The 21,792-nt window shown below is 32.3% G+C and overlaps 2 protein-coding genes across 7 annotated transcripts in view; both read right to left on the bottom strand.

The window, feature by feature from the left end:
• Positions 1-15,186, bottom strand: part of LOC124354791 (lysosomal acid glucosylceramidase-like) — a 37,281-nt gene extending 22,095 nt beyond the window's left edge. Inside the window, exons 1-4 of one of the 3 annotated variants that reach the window (XM_046805501.1) lie at positions 15,069-15,186; positions 5,749-5,806; positions 2,049-2,258; positions 549-687 (exon numbers count right to left, since the gene is read on the bottom strand). In XM_046805501.1, the coding sequence (XP_046661457.1) occupies positions 549-687; positions 2,049-2,258; positions 5,749-5,806; positions 15,069-15,107 (446 nt within the window). In that variant the 5' untranslated portion in view covers positions 15,108-15,186. Of the gene's footprint in view, positions 1-548; positions 688-2,048; positions 2,259-5,748; positions 5,807-9,634; positions 9,849-15,068 lie in introns of those variants that run through there. The other 2 variants (XM_046805503.1, XM_046805502.1) reach the window with 2 other exon arrangements.
• Positions 15,187-16,551: 1,365 nt separating this feature from the next.
• The window catches only part of LOC124354783 (activating signal cointegrator 1), a 50,228-nt gene continuing 44,987 nt past the window's right edge, over positions 16,552-21,792 (bottom strand). For all 4 annotated transcript variants that reach the window (XM_046805484.1, XM_046805483.1, XM_046805486.1 and 1 more), the window contains one exon: positions 16,552-16,718. In XM_046805484.1, coding sequence (XP_046661440.1) covers positions 16,615-16,718 — 104 coding nt within the window. In that variant the 3' untranslated portion in view covers positions 16,552-16,614. The remainder of the gene's footprint in view (positions 16,719-21,792) is intronic.

Raw genomic sequence — 21,792 nt, 5'->3', positions numbered from 1 at the left:
CCGGGATTTGAAACCGTGAACTCTCAATTAGAGAGCCATGACTATATCCACTAGTCTACGGAGGAGGAAAATTGTTACTTTTGTAATGCCAAAATTGATCAACTCATGCAACTCATTGCTCAAAGTTCTTCCACAACCTCCAGCTGTTATGGTATATAAAGTATTTTACGGAAATTTCAATATTCAGTATATCGTCTTGCTCTAAAAGCTTTCAACAAGTTATGCAATTGTTCTATTTGTGAGTTGTCTTGAGAGTTTAGTTGGTCATGGAAAGGTCAATTCCACAACAAAACTAAACAGTAGTGTTTCAAAAACTGCTGCAGATTACTAGTGATATATGTCCATATCATAGATGCTTCAATTTGCTAAAACTGGAAATTCTCTCCAGTAGAGTATTACACAAAACTTTTAGTTAACAAATTTTAAATCACAAAACTCAATGCCATTCCAGGTTTTTATAAATTTTTGTGGTTTCTACAAATAAACATTTCTTTATTACTTTTTTAAATTGATAAAGTATAAAAATATCATATAAGGTTTAAATAAACCTCATCAAATTCTCCTGAGCCATTTTGCTTAATGACTTGATGTTGATCCCTGCAGCATCAGTAAATGCTCCACCAAAGCCCATGATTTTCTGGTACTTTTTACCAGGCTTGACGGTGAACGAAACTGTTGTTCGAGGGCCTAAAACATCAAATAAATACATAATAAAACACATGTCTCACTATCAACACATAGTGGTTAAATATTATTGCACACAATTTATAAGGAGCTACCACAGGTCTTAAACTCAGGACTTGCAATGAATGCTTAGAGGCTAGCCACTAGAGTTAAAGTGAATAACTTTAAAATTATGATCCACTAAATACTTTACCAATTAATTTGTGCCTAATGCTATTTTTGTGAAGAGTTATCTCCTAGTTCGCTGCTTTAGTGTTTGTGTACAATATAGCTAGAAATTTGGCTTTAACACCAACACAGGTTGGGTCTTTCTGATAACAGATACTAAATCTATACATGAAATTTCATTTCAATTTTTAATAATAAATATTTTATACTTTTGTATTCATAAAATGAAAGTATTAACATATTGGATATGAATTTAGAGTACAGGTCAGGATATAACAAATTCCATTGCATGGAAGCCTGTATATAGCTTGAGAAACCATATTTAACCTTATTCTACACATTTTGGTGTTCCACATAATTTTGGATTGCATCATTTCAGAATATTCCCTAGTCTACATTGATAGATTTATTAAACTCATGGGTCAGCTGTATAGCTATAAAATATACTTTAAACTGCTCAGTAGCTGTGACAAATCAAGTTTTTGGCTTTGTTGTCAGCATTTGGTTTATTTCTAAATACTCTTTCCATGATTACTAATGAATGTTTCTAGTAAAAGTTGGTTTTCATAATATTTTTGTTTTAAATTTCTACTTATTATCAATGTATAGAAAAACTTGTAAGAAATAAATACATATATAATTTTAAAAACTACATGATGTCAAACATTTTTCTTTTTACAACATTTTTTACATTACGTGTAATGTTTTCTAATACAAACATAATAAAACAATACAAAGTTACGCAGAAACAGTTACATTCTTCCCCCTCTTTAATTTCATGTATATGTTGTTTAAAAATTATTATATTGTTAATACATTTTTCCAGAAGCACCTAGAACTGATTAACCGTACACTGCTATGAGTCTAAAGTTCAATGTATTAATTTCCCGAACATGCTATTCTTAAAAATTAATTCAATAAATAATCTACTAATTAATAATGGAAACCAACCTTAATTTTGTATGAATACCAACAATTTATTTTTATTTTGATAAATTTCTTTTTTTAAAACAAAATGAGTGACAATTCTTAAAAAAATTAGAGCTTAAACTCGTAACTAATAAAATATTAAAATAGATCATACACAGCACAATAGAATTTTTTCAAGCGATTTTCTACCAACTTTTTAAAGGTCTGTTTATTGACGTATCTAATTTGCCTTGTATCTTAAGTAGTAATAAATATGACGAACTTACTTGATGCTTGAGGCAAGGGCAATCCAGAGTTGTTGCTCAGTTTACCATTTGTTCTATTGAATCTCAACCCATCTTTGGAGGAAATGAAAGACAAAAATTCATCTTTATTTATTGTTTGCACTTTATAAATGATATCACAGTATGTAGCATTGCACACACAAACTCTGTGCTCTCGTCCATAATCCTTCAAAACACATGGTCGTGATACACCTGTAACAGAATAGTAGTCCATTTTTTTACATTTTGAATGTGAGAACAAAAACTAAACTAACAATGAATTTACATTGTTATGTACATTTTTCTAGTGAACTGACTGCAAATTTCTCATATAAATCATAGTATTTCGTAATTTATAGATAGGTCTGAACTCTGTTGAATTCTCCTTGCAGCCAAATGATTAGTTGGGTTTAAAGTTAAATGATTCTTGGGGATTTGAAGAGTAAAACACTTATTTATTGTATGAATCTTACAATCTACAATCTTAATACTATATATATATATTTTTTTAATTAAATTCAATACTGTTCAGAAATCAGTATTTTTTTGGAATACTGATTCATGTATTTATTAGTTATGTGAGATCACATTTCATTGTTTTAATCTATGTCCAAGTTTGTGTGTATCTTTTTTTTATTTCAGAAATTTTAAAATATAAAAAAGATCTATCTATCTATAATGATACATGTAGAAAAATCCATACATTTATTAAAATCCAAAATCTCAGCCAGCATGGATGAAATATCTGCAAAATTAATTAAAACTTGTAAGCCTGAACTAATCACCCCTCTATCTGAAGTAATAAATAACTCTTTTAAACAAGAAATTTTTCCTAAGAAACTGAAAATAGCAAAAGTTTACCCAAAATACAAAAAAGTGGACCTTCTCCAAATACAAGCAGGTACCGGACCATCTCCCTAATCTCTAGAAGACTGACCGACTAGAAGAGGGCTAGATCATAACTAGCTTGTACCTGGACTTTAGTAAAGCTTTTGATTGCCTAAATCATGATCATTTAGTACAAAACCTTAAAACATTAGACATAGAAGGAACAGAAGCACAAAGGTTTTGGAGCTATCTAAATGGCAGGAGGTAGCTAGTTGAAGTTTAATGCACAGAAGACAATTCAATGCATAAGGCTCAATCACGACTTGCTGATGTGTAAAGAGGAGTAACACAAGGATTGGTCAAGACCAGCTCTGTTTCTTCTGCCCACCAAGGACCTTCCCAACCAACTGCAACAGACTTGCCACACAGTAATGTATGCACACGATACAGTCATCAGGTAAAATCAGGTAAATCAACCAAACAACTCGCAGAAAACATAATCACCACTTTAAACATGACTATGAAATAGTGTTCCTCAAATGATTTAGTACTGAATGAAAGTAATACTGTACGAATAAACTTCTCTGCCAAACATTAAGACAAATGTAACAGTGACTGACATATCAGCTTTTTAAAGGAAATAAAAAATCTTAGATTGTAGTGGACTCAAGTCTAACCTGGAAACCGCATATTGATCAGCTATGCAAAAAAGTTCAGGCACCTATGTGATATGAAGAATAAAACAAGAGAGTTGGAATAGACACAGCTAAGATAGCCTTATATGCATTTTTCAAATCACACCTGCGATATGGGATTGTGCTGTGGGTTGAAGCTCCAAACACCTATTTGGAAAGGGTACTCATACAATATAAGAGATCCCTAAGATGCCTAGCAGGACTTCGGGACGAGCTGCAAAGAAACTTAAAAAGTTCAACATCCTCACAGTTGTATCTCTTTATATCCGAGAAGTATCCTCCATGCAGTCAGCTCAGAACAGACTAGGCACAGAAATCTACATTTACACAACACCTGTAATGCCTTAATTTCACCCTTCTACCTCATAATTAAAAAAAAAAAAACATCCTACAAAGGAGCACTTTACTTCAACCACCTTCCATAGCAACTTAAAGAGCCTCCACAGCACTTCATGAGGATACTGACACAGTGGCTGCAAGCAAGACCCTTCTACACTGAAAAAGAATTTCTCAACCCATAAAAAAATACCACTATAATAAATAAATGTATTTTATTATGATACTAACACAATCTACAGGGTGAGGCAGAAAGGATGAACGGTTTTCAAAAAAACAAAATGGCGTTACCTGTGCATAAAAAAACATTTATTTTCAGTATAGTATTCACATGATCTTACCATTTTAGAAAATTAATGTTTGAAACCAACATCTGACAGGTTACGGCCGTTTTCAGCGATGCACTTTACAAGCCGCTCTCGGAAGTTGGCTTCTACTCTTTTTAACATTGCCCTGCCAATTTGTTCGACTTCCACACGAATTGCTTCCTTTAGTTCTTGAAGTGTACGTGGTTTATATGCTGGTAAACACGTGACTTGAGGAAACCCCACAAGAAGTAGTCGCACATGGACAGGTCTGGGGAACGAGGAGGCCAATCAATGTCACCAAACCGAGAAATGATGCCTGAATTGCTTCCATTGAATTTCTTGCTGTGTGAGCTGTCGCCCCGTCCTGCTGAAACCATACTTGCCGGATAGGAATACGTTTTCTTCTTAGTTCAAGTAGGAATAATTCAGTGAACATCTGTCTATAACGTTCCGAGGTTACAGTTACAGTGGTCCCGTTGTCGTCTTCAAAAAAGTATGGACCAATAACAACTGTACTGCTCACAGCACACCAAACTGTCACCATGGGACTGTGTTATGGTCTCTCATGCATTAAATTTGGATTTTCATCTGACCAATAACGACAGTTCTGATGATTAACGGTACCATTCAAATGAAAATGTGCTTCATCTGTCGTAAACAAAATGATGTTTTTCATTTTGGTCAAGTATGGCCTTCATTTCTCGAGAAAAATTTAGCCGCTTTACATAATCACCAGGATTCAATTTTTGAACCATGGCAATTTTGTAGGGATGAAATCCTAGATCGTTATGTAAAATACGCCTTACTGACCGATTACTGATGTTCAGTTCAGAAGAATGTCTCCTAGCAGATCGACCAGGACTACGGAGTATGGCTTGCCGAACTCTTTCCACATTTTCTGGAGTGCGTAAAGTGCGATGAGCCCCTGGCGGTCGTTTATTCATCACTGTTCCTACTGAACGAAATTATTGAACCCAACGTAAAATGGTGTTACGAGTGGGTACACTGTTATTTCTCTCAAGATTGAAATGACGACGAAAGTCGCGCTGAACTGCAACAATACTCTCATTATTACGAACAAAATTTTCGTAAGTAAACACACGGTGTTGCACACTCCACGACTCCATGATGACGACTACACAATGACTAGACAAAATGGTATGTTCTACCGAACACATGGCTACTTTAGTCGCCCCACTCCCACTACCTAGATCAGAATACTATCTGTTCTAAAAACATCCATCCTTTCTGCCTCACCCGTTACTATTCACCAAAATCATGTCAATAAAGAATATTTCTATTGTCTATTACAATTATCAACTTCACTGCAGGTCTAAACTGACTGAGACAGAACATTCAGCCTCTCTGACACAAGTTGTCTACAACAGTTAACGTAACAATATTATTCGGATTTTTTGGTTTCCCATATCTGTGTATGTGTACATTTCTCTGTTACAAGTAAAGAATTTTAATTATACTGTATAAAATAATATAGAATCAAACATGTATAGGAAAGTTGAATAAAACATATTTTACCTTCTATGCAGCTTGTTAGTAAACATAAAAGAACTAGTAGACTAAATTTCAACATGATCTGTAACAAAAAATTACAGTTATACAAAAAGCTCTACATACTAACAATAGGTTTGAAGTTTCAGTGTTCTAAATATTCAAAATTGATATATACAAAGTCTAATATATAGTCTAACAATTGATACTAATCGTCTAAATATATATAAGTATATACATATATAAGTAAATATATATAAAGCACCTGACATCATAGTAATTAGTTATATTATACTTCACATTGAAAGCTTGATGAGCTAGAACCAATTTGCCAATTTCAATGAAAAACTTACCAAAATTTGTTTGTATAATTTTCTATCTGATTACTATAATACTTTCAAATTTACTTTTCTCACTTTTAATGAGTGATTTGATTAACATTTTCTGTTTCCTTGGTTGGTGGTAATTTTGTAAATTTTGGAAACCAATAATACATTAGATATTAAGTAATTTTAACTGATGATGGGTCAACTTATCATTCTCAAATTTTAAGAACTCATGAAAAACCCCTTAGTATGACTCATGAAAAGCTGTTAAGTGAAAATTAAAATATAGTTGGTGATTTTAAACATGCAGAAGAGAGTAAATTACCCAGGAGGATATTGGGAATGAACCTTCTTTCCTGTAATATTAACATTTATGACTATTGAATCCACAACTTCCAATACAGTGAATAGTATTTTAGTAAAGAGTAAACTTTTTGAATATTTAAGATTAAACAATTTGAGATTTTGTCTGAATAACACATAAATAAGCTTTGATATAATTCAAGGATTCTTTTGATAATTAATTTATAAATACAGGGTGTATATTATGTCTGGAAACACCCAAATATATCCTTTAATAATTTAAATATAAATTTGAAACCTCTTACAATCGTGATAGAGATTGGGCATCTACTTTTTGGAACAATGTTTTGTTATGTCACACCAACGGGGGACGTCCTGCCGAGGGTATCGTGAATATTCTTAATGGAAGCCTATACCTTGTGATACATAATTTTAAAGGTAATAGCTTACTGAATTGAATGCCACAAACCGCATCTCAAGGGAATTATTCTATCAGAAAATAGAGCATTTTTAGTATTGAAAATTTACTGATGTTCAACAATGTAATTTTAACATGGTTCTTGCCACAAAATGTGTTACACTAATTTTTTAGCATTTTTTTTAAATGTTCAATTAAATAAAACAAAAATTTCATTTTAAGCTGGTTCTATTAGCACAAATTTGCCAGTTTTTATTACAGTACAATTATGGAAATACTTATGTTATTGATTTCTTATTACAAATAAAAAATAATGTATGCTGTTAGAAAAGTCTTACAACAAACGTTTTACCTGCATTTGGTGTCAAAGCAATTGTTCGAACTGTGTTCCTTCTATGGTTTGACAATGAGCCAATCTTGTGTAAAATGATTCGACAGAGTTGCCTAACATTTCTTCAGTTATCAAAGCAATCTCCTCTATAATCCTGTTTCTTAGGTCTTCCAAATTATGAGGCTTTCTTCTATAAACATTGGATTTTAAATGACCCCATAGGAAATAATCGATTGGTGACAAATCCGGAGATCTTGGAGGCCATTCGATTTCTCCTCTTCGGCCAATCCATTTATGAGGAAACCTTAAATCCAAATACTCTCTTACCTGTCTCCCATAATGGGGTGGAGCACCATCCTGCTGAAACCATACATTATCAAAGTATTCTCCTGATGCAATTTGAATAGCTGGGATTATTTCATTTTGGAGCATATTGTAGTAAAGTTCGGCATTTAAATTTCCATTGATGAAAAAGGGTCCAACAATTTTGTTACCTAAAATTCCACACCATACGTTCAGTTTTTGTGGTTGCTGTGAATGGGAATCAGTAATCCAATGTGGGTTTTCACTAGCCCAGTAACGGCAATTGTGCCTGTTAACATTGCCATTTAGGAAAAAAGTTGCCTCATCAGAAAATAGTATGTTGGTCAGAAAATCTCTATTGTCATCACATTTGCGCATCACAAGTTCACAAAACTCAACTCTTCTGTCGTAATCATCCTCACTTAACTGTTGGACTAAATGAACTTTAAATGGTTTGTATTTATTAATTTTCAAAATCTTACTCACAGACATAGGGTGCATATCATGTTGCTGTGCAGCTTTTCTGAGCGATGTATGTGGGTCTTCAATAAATGTTTGCAAAACATCTAGTGCATGTTCTTCATCTGTTGCAGATTGTATCCTACCCGACTTTGGCCGATTACGTACACTCCCTGTCATTTCAAAACGCTCAATAGTTTTTGATATTGTTGAAACACTTATGGGATTCCTTTCTGGGAAAGTGTCATTAAACAAATTACAAACTTCCCGATAAGATCTTTGACGATCGCCATATCCTCGCATCATCAACAGAGTAATTCGTTCTCTTTCAGACAATTCCATTAAAATGCCAAATAAAAACTGAACTACTGTAATTAGATAACTTGTTGACAGCAATGCTTCAGAGACACTGATTAACTCGACAGGAATGATATGACCTTTGTCCATTTGTAATTCCCAAGCTTAGACCTGTCTAGTGAAAGCTCCATGCTCAACAAACTGAAACCTGTAGACCAGATGATTAATAACACAATAATGTTTCTCATAGGCTAGTGACCTTTGTCTCTTTAAACCTTCCTGCTGACTGGAAAACACCAAGTACAGATTCATAAGTAATCAGAGAAAGTGACTCATAAGTTTTATTCATTGTAATAAAAACTGGTAAATTTGTACTAATGAAACCAGCTTAAAAATAAATTGTTTATTTTATTTTAATTGAACATTTAAAAAATGCTAAAAAATTAGTGTAACACATTTTGTGGCAAGAACCATGTTAAAATTACATTGTTGAACATCAGTAAATTTTCAATACTAAAAATGCTCTATTTTCTGATAGAATAATTCCTTTGAGATGCGGTTTGTGGCATTCAATTCAGTAAGCTATTACCTTTAAAATTATGTATCACAAGGTATAGGCTTCCATTAAGAATATTCACGATACCCTCGGCAGGACGTCCCCCGTTGGTGTGAAATAACAAAACATTGTTCCAAAAAGTAGATGCCCAATCTCTATCACGATTGTAAGAGGTTTCAAATTTATATTTAAATTATTAAAGGATATATTTGGGTGTTTCCAGACATAATATACACCCTGTATATTGATGTTAAAAGTACAAAAACAACTAAAAAGTGTTTGAGTACCTATTTATGAAACATCTCTTATAAGTCTATAACTAAAAATAAAATGCGTGTAAAAACTACAGAGAGGTATAAAACTGCACAAGGTTTTACATTTTTTTTTTAACTCAAGGTCATTTTACTACATCCTGGTGTTAACCAATATATGAATAAAATAAATTGTTGTACCAATTTAAACTTAGTTGGAAGAGTCATCATTTATAGCCATGTCCACATACATATATATCAACTTTTGAACAGGGGTGGTTTTGAGCTCTAAAGGTAGTTTTTGGTGAAATAATATTGAAATGTATGGTAAGTGCTACCATGAAGACAATTGACATAGGCTGATTTTGTATACAACATCTACCTAAAACCATGACAGAACACACAAAACAAGTACAAAAGAAACAGCCAGCATTTGAATTTTACGCCAAATTGTAATTGTCTCAGTTGAAATCTAAAGCAGAAGTCATGCTCTTGTTTATTACAAGAAGAATAAATAAATATGATTTGATTTGTGTATTAACAATGTTATCATTAAATAGACAGATTTGATCTGTAATAATTGTTGCTCAGAAACAAATAAATAACCAGCAAAATATTTTGAAATAAAATTTAAAATGACTAGAAGACTATAGTTTTATTAATAGTTACCAAAGTTAAATCATTATCTTTGATGTTTGTTAACTTCTTGATGGAGGTTTGAGGAAAGAAATGTTTTGTTTAATAAAACACTTTTTATTTTAAACACACACAAATGTAACTAAACCCAAACTCATTTCAGAAAGGCTATATCACCAAGATGTACTAGTGGTGTACTGAAACTAGCTGTATGAATGAGGACCTAATAATAGGACCGATTGACCAATAGTGATTAACCCGGGATTACTCGCGCCCGTAAAAACTCCCGCGATCGCTCGCGCCGTTAGGGCGCTCCTAACATTTGACATTCTTCTACAAATTGATGTATATATGTTGTATATACACATAGTATAGGAAATAAATAAATTGTTAACACATCTCAAATCACACATTAACATGTTTTATTTTAATTTTTAACTTATTTGTTTATAAAAAAATGCATTTATGAACAAAAATTTCCAAACCTTTACTTTTTCCAAATCACCTTATTTTAAACAATATAGAATATAACAATTTAGTATAATATAGAAATAATGTAGAATTAATAATTGTTAACACATCTCAAATCACACATTAACATGTTTTATTTTAATTTTTAACTTATTTGTTTATAAAAAATGCATTTATGAACAAAAATGTCCAAACTTTTACTTTTTCCAAATCACCTTTTTCCAACAACGAATATCATCGTCATTACTCGTTACCTGAGCCATATTGAACAAAACACATCCACGCGTCAGAAACACAATCACCACACGGACAGTTCCGCGATCACTCGCGCCGTTAGATCTGGGCTAACACTAGCAGTCACATGAACGCTCGCGCAGTTAGGCGGACACTAACAAAGCGGAGCACGCTCCTTCCCCCCTCCACTGCTACCATCCCCAACACACTAAAATTCCCCAACTACTGTGGTGGTTGGTTAGGCTACTAACGAAACCATTATTCAACGCTCAGTCACATATATTCATAATTAAAAAAAATTTCTTCAGAGGAACTAAAAATGTTAGATTCAATCTAATAGCGCGAGTAATCCCGGGTTAAAAAAAAAAATATTGTGAGACATACTGTATTTAACAGAAGTTGTCTGAGGCAGTGAACTGCTTTATCAATCATAACCAAACCTAATAGACTGTTTTCCTTCTTATCTATAGTATTGCTGCTAATCTGTTTGTGGACAGATAACATGTGATCAACAGTTTGATCCAATATCAAAGAAAGTCCTTGTCCTTTGGGACAAAAATCTTATGATTTATATACACAATAATTCTTTAAAACTCAAGGAAATAAAAAAAATATTGTGAAATTTTGCTGCACAGTATGGAAGTTATGTAGCCCAAATACAACAAGAGCATTTATTCTTTTTAACAAAACAAGGTTGTGGTCATTGTATTATGTTATTCAAAACCTCTGTGTAAATTAAAGCATTATTCATGTGGGAATCTTATTAAAAACATAAAATATAAACATTTTCTTCAGTCTGAATGCTATAAATTGTTATTAATTCTGAATAAAACTATACAGAATGGAATTTGTACAATTATTTTACCTTTGTACTATCCAAAATATACTAATTAGTGACATGTTTCAATGTTACTGCTGCATCAGGTGTATTTTATTATATTTGTCTTTTAGAATTTCATTTTGGCTAGGACTTGTTGTAGATCTCATTCTTCTTCAGCACAATATTTTGTTCTTTTTCCATTTATGCAGAATACTGAATTTACTAACATGAGTACAATACTGAAATAATTGTTCTGCATGTTGGACTTTGACTGTGCTAGGTTTCTTGGCATATATCCATTGGAATGGGTTCTTAAATTAATATTCTCTAGTTTGTTATAAGGATAGTAACCACATTTTTATAGATGCCACAATCATTGTTGTTATCTATTTTACATCTCTGTAAAAACATTAGCAAATAATAAAATAGTTATTATGTTTACAATTTATATATATGCTATTTTGTCATCCATATTTCTATTACTGTAGAAAGTGTTTGCTCTTGTGGATGTTATGTAAAGTTTTTATTTTATAATAAATTGTAAGAATGAAGATAGGTTTCATAATAATATTGTAACACTTAAACAATGACATGGCACCATTGTTATGGCACTTTACACTGAATGAAACGTTTACTTGTGTGTTTCAAATAACCAGTCTACAGTTTACTTTTAATTTTGATTTTACATTTATTAAATACTAGCAGTTACTTGTACCATCGCACACAACTTTGTAGACTTTGCATATGTATGTGCTCTTCTGGTTCAAGTGAATTATTTTTTCGATGCCAATGTCAAGTTTAACTTGTTGCCATGACCAAGAAATCTGTAAAAAAGAGTATATTTATAGCCATTCCAATTCACTCCGGTCTTAGTATTATTGTTCCATTGTTGATGTTGCCTTGTTTTCCAATCAAGAAAATATATATACATACAAGTCTGAGAAGCCTACTTCTGTCAAAAGACAACTAAGATGGGTTTTATTTATTTTTTATTTGACAGAATACCATTGTTACAGTCAACTTTCAACATTTTTTACCAATAGATATTTAAAGAATACAATAATAATAAAAAATATTTTACAATTTTTATACCACGACAGTATATGGTAAAAAAAACAAACAAAACAAATAAATCAATAAGTATACAAAAATATAAATAATATAGATAAGAAAATTATGTTATAAAAACCACGGTAAAAAATAAATTATGGAATAATAAGAAAAAATATATAACAAGAATAACAACTAAGAAAAATATGATAGACACAACTATCAACTATAAGATTGATAAAAACTAATATAATATTAATCGTTAATACTACCTTTGCTTTGTAAATGACATCTCCTAAATCCTACATTCTCAACACCTCCTCTTTCCCGATGACATGAAATTGTATTCCTTGGTGTCCTCTCTGCAGGATTATGTCTCTCTTAAAAAAAACTGAATCTGGTAGAGGAGTGGTGCTGAGCCAATGGCTTGAAGCTGAATTTTGAGAAATGTGTATGTATTTATTTCCACAAAATCGTCGTTCCTTATGTTTTAATATAAGCTTTATGGATTGACCCTCAGGAATGAAGTCAAGGACCTAGGTGTAATACTATTCATGAACCTCAGCTGGGAGCCTCATATTTACACATGCAAAAGTAAACAGGCATCTGGGTGTTATCTTTCGAGCATCACATCTTTTTCTTGCTTCCTGTACACTACAATGTCCAACCTCTTTTACAATTTTCCTCCATGGATTAGTTTTGGTCTCCATATCAAAGTTACCTCACTGAGCTTATTGAAGGGATCCTGACAAGGTTAATGTAATCTCAGTTCTTAGGCTTATTCTCAATAAAACACGGTAGGAGTACGCACTACCTGTGTCTTGTAACAACTTCACTGAGATTGCATGCAAAATTTCAAGTCTATAACTTGTTTCATTCTCAAGATGTCCTGTGGATTACAGAAAATCAGAATGAAAAGAAATTTTAAAGCCTTGATGTACACATAAGGGAAATTTTGCCAGCCTACTGAGTGAGTTCAATGATGTTCAGCTCATGAAATCCCATGGAGGGGGACATACAATACATCAAACTCAATCTTGCCAAGTAGACATTAAGTTCTAAGGTTTATGGATGAAATAACTGAAATATCCTGCGGATAGTTAGCCAATTCCCGGAGAGGAATATAGCCTATTATCAAACATGACATTGTCTATGTACAAATGAAGTCACATGCAAGATTCAAGTCCAAAGCTCAATTCGTTCTCGAGATATCCAGCAAAACACTGTCCAGACATACAAGCAGATTGACAGAAGAAGAATTTTACCAGAACCCCTAGTAATAGCGCAATGTACAGAAGTTTATAGCTCAATTCTCGAGATTATCACCCTGAGTTATAGGCTTTCCTTACTCTCAACCAAATCATCCATGGATGGACATGCACAATCATTGAACCATATCTTATCTACACAAAAATAAACTGATACGACTGAGTATTGAAGGACCTATCAGAACGTAAACAAAGTCTTGCCAACCACTCAACAATGTTAACTTCATTACTTACGTATGTTACTATGTAACATGTAAAATTTCAATTGTGTTTACTGTTCGTTTACAAATTTGTTTGTTCTGTACTTTCCTCAGTACCATCATGGTTATCCATAAGACCACTGTTATCCAAAATTTTATTTTTACCTTTAATTTTGACCTCGAAGTTTCAAATCTCTAGTATACACCTGTAAAGAGTTATAACACAGATGGACATACAAACAGACATATGGACGGTTTTAAGAAGGCGCTGCCGAGTCATTATTATAGATAAATGCAAAATTTCAATTCCATAACTCAATTTGTTCTTGAGATTTGCCTAAGTGATGTCTTGCCAACGCTCAGCAAAATGCCATTGACAAATATACATAATCAAATTCGATCTTTTTCTATGTAGAAATGTAGCTTGACACAAAACTTTCAGATTTATAGGTCAATTCATTCTTGAAATAACAAATGACTTGATTTAAGGCATTACAACGTTCCAGAACTTCCAAGGAAGGGGACCTGGATCCACCACTACTGTGGGAGTATTTCATATTCTCCACATTCCATGTAGATTAGTTAACCCAATAACTAGCAAATAAATTACCTCTATTGGCAGACCAATTGTTCACGTTTGCAAGGATAGTTTATAAAAAATATAAGAAATACTTAAAAGTTATTTGATTATGCATTGCCATGTATAACTTTTTTCATAAGAGTCTGTATTTTTTAATATCTTTATTTGAATAAGTAAAACTGTTATTATTTTTAGTGTTGGAATTTATAAGTGAATTTTTAAAGTTTTTTTTTTATTTCGTTTTAGAGGGAAGACCATACCTTCAGAAGTGGTATATTTGCTAAATCAAAATATACAAATAATTCATTTTTATATTGATAAAAACTTCAATGAAGCATTGTTATGTGTATTGCATTACCCTTGTAATATGTTATATTGCAACAATAGTATTTGTTTTATGATGAAACAGTATTATAACAATATTATGTGAAAGAGAAATACTTTTCAAAACTGTTTATACTACTTGTTGTTTGACTAAATAATAACTTTAAAAATAACATACTTGCAACATTACTTTTGAATGTGTAGTAGTTAAAAAAAATACACACACACAGATAACAGTTTTTAAAAAGATCTTTAATTACAAGTTTCTTCAAAACTTGATTTGTGTATGAGACATATTAATATTCTAAATGTAACAAAAAAATGATTGGTAATATACAAAACAAAGTTTTGAATTTTAATGCACTTGAAAATGGACAATTACATTAATTTTAAAAGTGTTCGGTTCAAAGTCAGTATAATAGTATAAACCATACCATGCATATTGTAATTGTGTATTTACAACATTTAAAAACAATCAAACATTTTAACATTAAAAATATTTATTCTGTAAAACACTCACCTGTGGTCCACTAGTATCATCACCATTAGAGTAATACATGGCTACATGATGATAACATGGTTTTGTAGGTCACACAGTCACTGCCACTATGCCAGCTGGACACTTTAGATAATCAATGTCCACTTGATCACATGACCTGTTTGGCAATCAGCTGTTTGAAAGTTGCCACCTTATTCTGTTTGTCCAGTCTTGTGTTTTCTCTTTGACACAAATGCACTTTATATGAAAATCCTGCATTTCCATCCAGTCAACAGTATATTAAGAAGATTAATAAATGTGATTAATTTGAGGCCATGATTTGAATCTTTTCCAATATCAATATAAAACTTAAAAATTAGTTTTATTATTCTTGCAATTTAATTACATGTTGTTATCAACCGTAAACATTCAGTATTATTTTAGATTAAGATATTTATGTTACTGTTATCACTTTAACCTGAGAATAATTAAACTATAATTATTAAGTAAAGTAAAGATTTAAACCATAAAAATACATTAATTTGGCTTGTAAATTAAAACATACAGAAACTGCAAAGATTATTTGTTGACTAAAATGAAAGAACAGTTAAATAAATTTTATTAAATTGTAAACATTCTTTTGCAATGATATTTTAATACTGGATTTTTTATTCTAACACATATTTTATTATTAAGTATCAATAGTTACTTTACTTTCTTTTTATTTGAAACAAAGTTTTTCTTGTAGTTCTATTCTTATACGTATAAAATTTTATTATATTTTTATTGAAGTTAAGTGGAGATAAAAAGAGTTTAATCATTGATTTTACTTATCAATTTATGAAATATATGTGATATATTTATAACTATACCCTTTTTTGATCTAATAAAAATTGCATAAATAAAAAATTCAAAACTAATTATTTGTACTAATAATTTTATTTTATTAACATTTAATTAAATAATTAGAATTATTTTAGAACTACTTATCCAATTGAATATGTTCAACAATTTTAACATAACCTTTCAAACAGTCCATGTTTTAGGCACTAATAAACACATTTTGAAGTGACTCAATGACATAACTGTGACAAAGGGTCCTTCCACTGTATGACTTGTTCACTTTCACTTTCTTTGCCAATAGCCTAATTGGTAGCCTAAGTAGACAAAATTATGCAATTTAGGTAATTATAGTATTAGAGCTTAACAGAACACTTTTTTGTTTGAAATTTGTTTTTTACGATGGAAGGGTTGTGAAGAAAAGAAATTTTTCCCAGACATTTGCCACTGTTCAGTGTTACAAAAAAATCGGTAAAGTAGTAAATTTAATAAAGTAGTAGATTTTTTGTACCCCTGAATGATAGCAAATGTCCGCAAATATCCTCTGATATTTACTGATTTTACTGAACTTTAAAATGCATTTCAAAATATACAAACATCATCTGTATCATTTGTATTTATTGTTAAAGTATTTTTTGTGACATACCAAACCAACTGATCCCGGTTATAAAAATAAAATCATAAATGTCATGAAAACAAATATAAACTTTATTGATCACAAAACAAGATACAATTTCCATAAAGGACTTTAACTGTTTCTTAGGAATGACTGACTGTTCTTTTCAGACTTTATCATAGCTAATCGTTTCATTGCCTTTTGTGCTGCCTGATGGATTCCTGGGTCCAGTTTGTCTAAAACAAATCAAAATAACACTTTAACGCATACAGTTTACTTTAACCAAACAAAATACATTAACCTTTCAAAAATAGTTAGTAAAATCTAAGGGGAAAGACTTTTAACCCTTCATCATAAATTCTTACAAGACATCCACCAAAATTCAACAATAACACACACAAAAATGAAATAGTAATATTTAAAAACTATGAAAGTAACAATTCTTACTTGCCCTTGCAAGTTGGGACACTTTATAATGAATTCGTTAATAGAATAAAAGCTGACTTTTAATTGGCTGAATGTAGTGAAGTTTAACACTCTACTAGAAGCAGAAACTTTCTAGGTTTGTCTGTCTGTAAACACTCAAGTGGCTAAATTTTTAGTTTTATTTTCTCCAAATTTGGTACAACATTTTCTCTTGTAAATACAAATCTTAAATTTGCTATTCAACTCAATTGGACCTAACGGAACATAGTCCTACAATAAAATCTATATTTAATTCAAGTGATCTTAACTAAATTTAGCACAGCGATTTTACAGGTTCATCCCAAGAATATGATGGTCAGATTTCAATCTAATATAATCAGAGGAGGCAAAGCTGTTGGATAGAAGCAGTAAATGAGTGACTCGTATGGATCCCTTATTATTGGACGACACAGTCCAATTTTAGCATTAATGTCCTCATGACATATGGCTCACCAGAATAGGAAACAAACGTGTTTTGAGCCAAAAGGACAGACTCCCAAGGCTAGAACAACATTGTTCTAGCAGCTTTGTTCGGAAAGAGTAATTCACAAAACTTGATGTAGTGATTTAATTGGTTGATGCCAAAGTCATGAACCAATTTTCATCAAATCTGGCCAAAGGGGACGAAGACCTATGATGGAAGCGGTGAATGAAGTGACTAATCTGGGGATCAAACAAACTTAAATGGAGGAAAAATTACTTATTATTTGTCTGACAGGCAACAGGTTGGTACTATCGCTAAATACTGGAAGCATGTATATATGAATATGTGTACACTACAGCCACACCGAGTAGCTGTTGAGTTGTGCTCTATAACCTGTGGGAATAGTGTGAATAGTTGAATATATGTTACATCATTTCATTTATTTTACATATTAGTCCTAATACTACTTTTAAAACTTAACAAATAACACAAATGATGGACTAAGACTTAGAAAAAAAGCAATACCTTTTCATATGTGCTATGTAATTATACAGGTTTTCATAATTATCTAGTGAAAATATGTAGTATATTTATTTTCTGTTTTCCCACTACTTACAGGTATATTATCTCATAATTTGTGCACATCACTAATCCAGCAGTAACATTATTTTTAAGCAATAAGTAAACTATATAAATAGGCTATAACACTAAACAGTAAATAATGTGTACTGTGGGTAAATAAAAGAATAACAAATAATTATACACATATTCTTTTTACTTTGTTACCTATAACAGAAAAGAAAAAAGCGTAGTTTTTTTTCTAATTAATAAGTGCTAATTCAAAGTTAGGCAGCAACTATATGGGGCTTTAAGGGTTAAATAGTTAAGGAAAATCACCATTTAAATGTAAATAAAAATAAAAATGGCATAAATAAGTACTGTCATATTCAACACATAAAAAGTTAACGAATAACCAAAGCTTCCAATAATGTATATTAGCACCTCTTGCATTATTGGCATTTTAATTTCTTTCAGCCAACATAAAATAGTATAGAACCCACTTCATACTAGTTTAAAGGGTTTACGTTTATTACCTCTTTCTTAACTCATTAATAATTGATTTGTCTTAAATTTTGCACTTCCTATGATCGCTGACATTCTTTAACGTACAATTTTGATAAACTCACTTACTATAAGTCATTTTGAGAAAAAAAAGACTTGCAAAGTTAGGGTAACTGTTTAAAACTTACACAATAACACTATATCTAGGAATAACAAATTAATTAATTTTAAACAGCTATTTTGACATAATTTCAACATTTACAGCTTTATACTGTTGTAATCTGTGTATCAAATCACAAATTTCGTGACTTTAAAAAGTGTGAAATAAATTACATTCCGATTCTAAAATGGATTAAATTATTTTAAAACAGATCAAACTAAATAATTAAAAACTGATTTGGATATAGTGATTTAAAATCCATATATAAGCTAAATTGAGTATAAAGAAATGTTTATATGCTCTTTACTTAAATTCAGTGGTGTAAACTAAGAGAAGGGGGGGGATAAGGAATTTACAATAAGCTAACCTCCTGTCATTCAGGTCACATATTAAAAATATATTCCTATATTATGTAGTGAAATACCTGTAATGGATCAAAAATTAACAAAATATATTAATATTGGTTTTTATAGCAAAATAAAAAATAATAATCAATGAAACAGAGTAAGTTAAATAAATGTGATGGTTTGAAATAAGTAAAAGTATAAAGACAAAAGATTTATAAACATAAAATCCACTGTGCAGTTAGATGGGTGAGTTATCACTACAGACAGTGGCGTCGGGCCGGGGGGGCACGGGGGGGGCACGTGCCCCCCCAACATTATGCAAAAAAAGAAAAAAATAATATAAATTATCTTTAAATTACTTATATGTATACACTAAAAGTTACGAATGAATAACTAATATAGATCCCCCCGTTAGTCTATTTTTCTGTATGCATCTAATTTGATTCTGTGTGTGTAAAGTATGCGCGTGTTACAACTAAATTTAACAAGTGCCGTGAGCCGACTCTGGCCGGTTGCGCCCGAGCTGGAGCAGCCGATCGAAATGCACCCGAGCCCAGGCCGACGCCGGCCGAGGGCCTCCGAGCATTGACGACGCCTGGCGGAGGGATATCATACCAGCTCAGTGCGCGTTGTGTTTGTTGTGTAGGTGGTCGACACGTTTTATTCGTTTCAATAAGCTTATTGTTACTAGCTGAGCTGCTATTGTTTGTGTAATTTTTGCGAATGTTCGTTTGTTATCATGTCTAAGAAACAGTCCTCTGTACTAACATTCTTTAAAAAAACTTGGAAATTCAAGTGAAAGTGTAAATGAAGATAGACATTTAGCGGGAAGTAGCACTGGAGGTAGCGTTGGTGATGAATCGCCATCTTGTTTACGCCCAGATCGTGATGCTACATTCCCAGGGCGAAAGTAGAGATCCTTCATTGGAGTACAAAGTGCAGATATTGCAAAAGGAGCATTTCAGCCTGTTGATTGTTTTAAGGTAAGCAAGATTCAATCCAAATCGAGGCAGTTCAAAGAATCCTGTACAGTGAATTTAATTGGGTCGAATATAGCCCCATGAAAGACGCTGCATTTTGTTACCCATGCCGACTATTTTGTCAACATAAGTCTGGTCGCGGGGGAGGAGTCATTCACTAAACTGGGCATGAACAATTGGAAGAAAGCTTTGGAAAAATTCAGGAAACATGAGAATAGTGAAATGCATCAAAAATCTAAACAGTTTCTCAATGAGTATAGAAAAGCAGGAAGCACGGTAGCAGATTCGTTGTCCTCGGCACATACTAAAATGGTTGAGATGAATAGGAGGTATTTAAAATTCATAATTGAAAACATCCTATTCCTTGGAAAACAGAATCTTGCCTTAAGAGGACATGATGAGAGTACTGCTTCATTTAACAGGGGGAACTTTATAGAACTGCTACAACTGAGATCTACTCAAATGGAGGAAGGAATCCAAACATTAATGAAATCCCCAGTCCATTCATACAAAAGTGCCCAGGTACAAAATGAGATAATAGATTGCATAAAAAGTGAAATGCTTCAACAAATTGTCCAAGAGGTGAGTGAGGCTTTGGCCTACTCAATTATTTGTGATGAAACTACTACGGATATTTCAACCCGTGAACAGCTTAGCATTTGCATTCGATACATTACTAAAATAGATGGACACATTAAAATCAATGAAAGGTTTTTGGGCTTCGTTGATGTGTCAGACACTACTGGTGAAAATTTACATCACACTATTAAACAGTATCTGCAGCAGTTGGGTATAAGCTTAAATAAAATGCACGGCCAGGCATATGATGGAGCTAGTAACATGAGCGGCAAATTCAAAGGTGTTGCCTCAAGGTTCCAAGAAGAAGAGCCTAAAGCTTTGTACACACACTGCCATGCCCACTTGCTTGATCTGGCTGTTCAGAGATTTTGTGAAGAAATAAGACAGCTTCGGAATTGCTTATCCATAGTAAATCACCTGTATAACTTAATTAATGCATCAGCTAACAGGTTTTCAAATATTTGAATCAATATGTAAAGCAAAGCCGGAGAAACAAAAATGAAAAGACTGGTGAGCTTGTCTCGAACTAGATGGACAGTTTCGACACAAAGCAATCCATGTTAATTCTAGAGCAGCTCCCTGAAGTGTACGAAACTTTGGAAGTTATTGTAAACGATGTATCAAAATCGTAAAATTGCAGCCGAAGCTGATGGTCTAGCCAAACAAATCAGCACATTTGAATTGTATTCAGTTTAAAACTATTGCACAGCGTTTAGAGTCAGACTGATATACTCTCCAAAGAACTGCAGAGTGAATCTCTTGACATTTCTAAGGTTTTTGCAAAAGTTGAATCAGTCATTGACTGTTTAAAACTGGACAGAAATGATGATGGCTTTATTCAGAGATGTGGAATGAGTCAGAAGAACAGTGTAACAAATATGGTATGAAAGGTTTGTCAGTTGAAAGGCCTTCACTACCACGCAAACGGAAGATTCCGAAAAAACTTGAAGCTAGTAGTAGCTCTTCAGATGCTGCATTTCATCAATCACCTGAACCTGAACCTGAACAGATGTTCAAGACTGGCATTTACTTTGCTGCTTTAGACACAGTAATTGTAAACCTGCAATCTCGTTTTTCCAAGAACGATTAATGATAAAATCAACTGCATTGCCCAGTTACTATTTAATTGACCGAAATTGACAACAACGCTGTTATGGCAATCCAAAAGTTTTATAACTTGTCCTTTAAGTTTCTCTGTACATCTTAAGTTTTTTCACTGTTATGCAAAGAACAATTTTGTCAAAACAGACAAAGCAACCACAAGAATAACGTTCCAAGAGTTGGCAGATTTTT

The sequence above is a fragment of the Homalodisca vitripennis genome, chromosome 2 (assembly GCF_021130785.1).
Source record: "Homalodisca vitripennis isolate AUS2020 chromosome 2, UT_GWSS_2.1, whole genome shotgun sequence".
NCBI lineage: Eukaryota > Metazoa > Arthropoda > Insecta > Hemiptera > Cicadellidae > Homalodisca > Homalodisca vitripennis.
The sequence above is the reverse complement of the archived record's forward strand: the minus strand, read 5'-3'. Positions and strand labels throughout refer to the sequence as shown.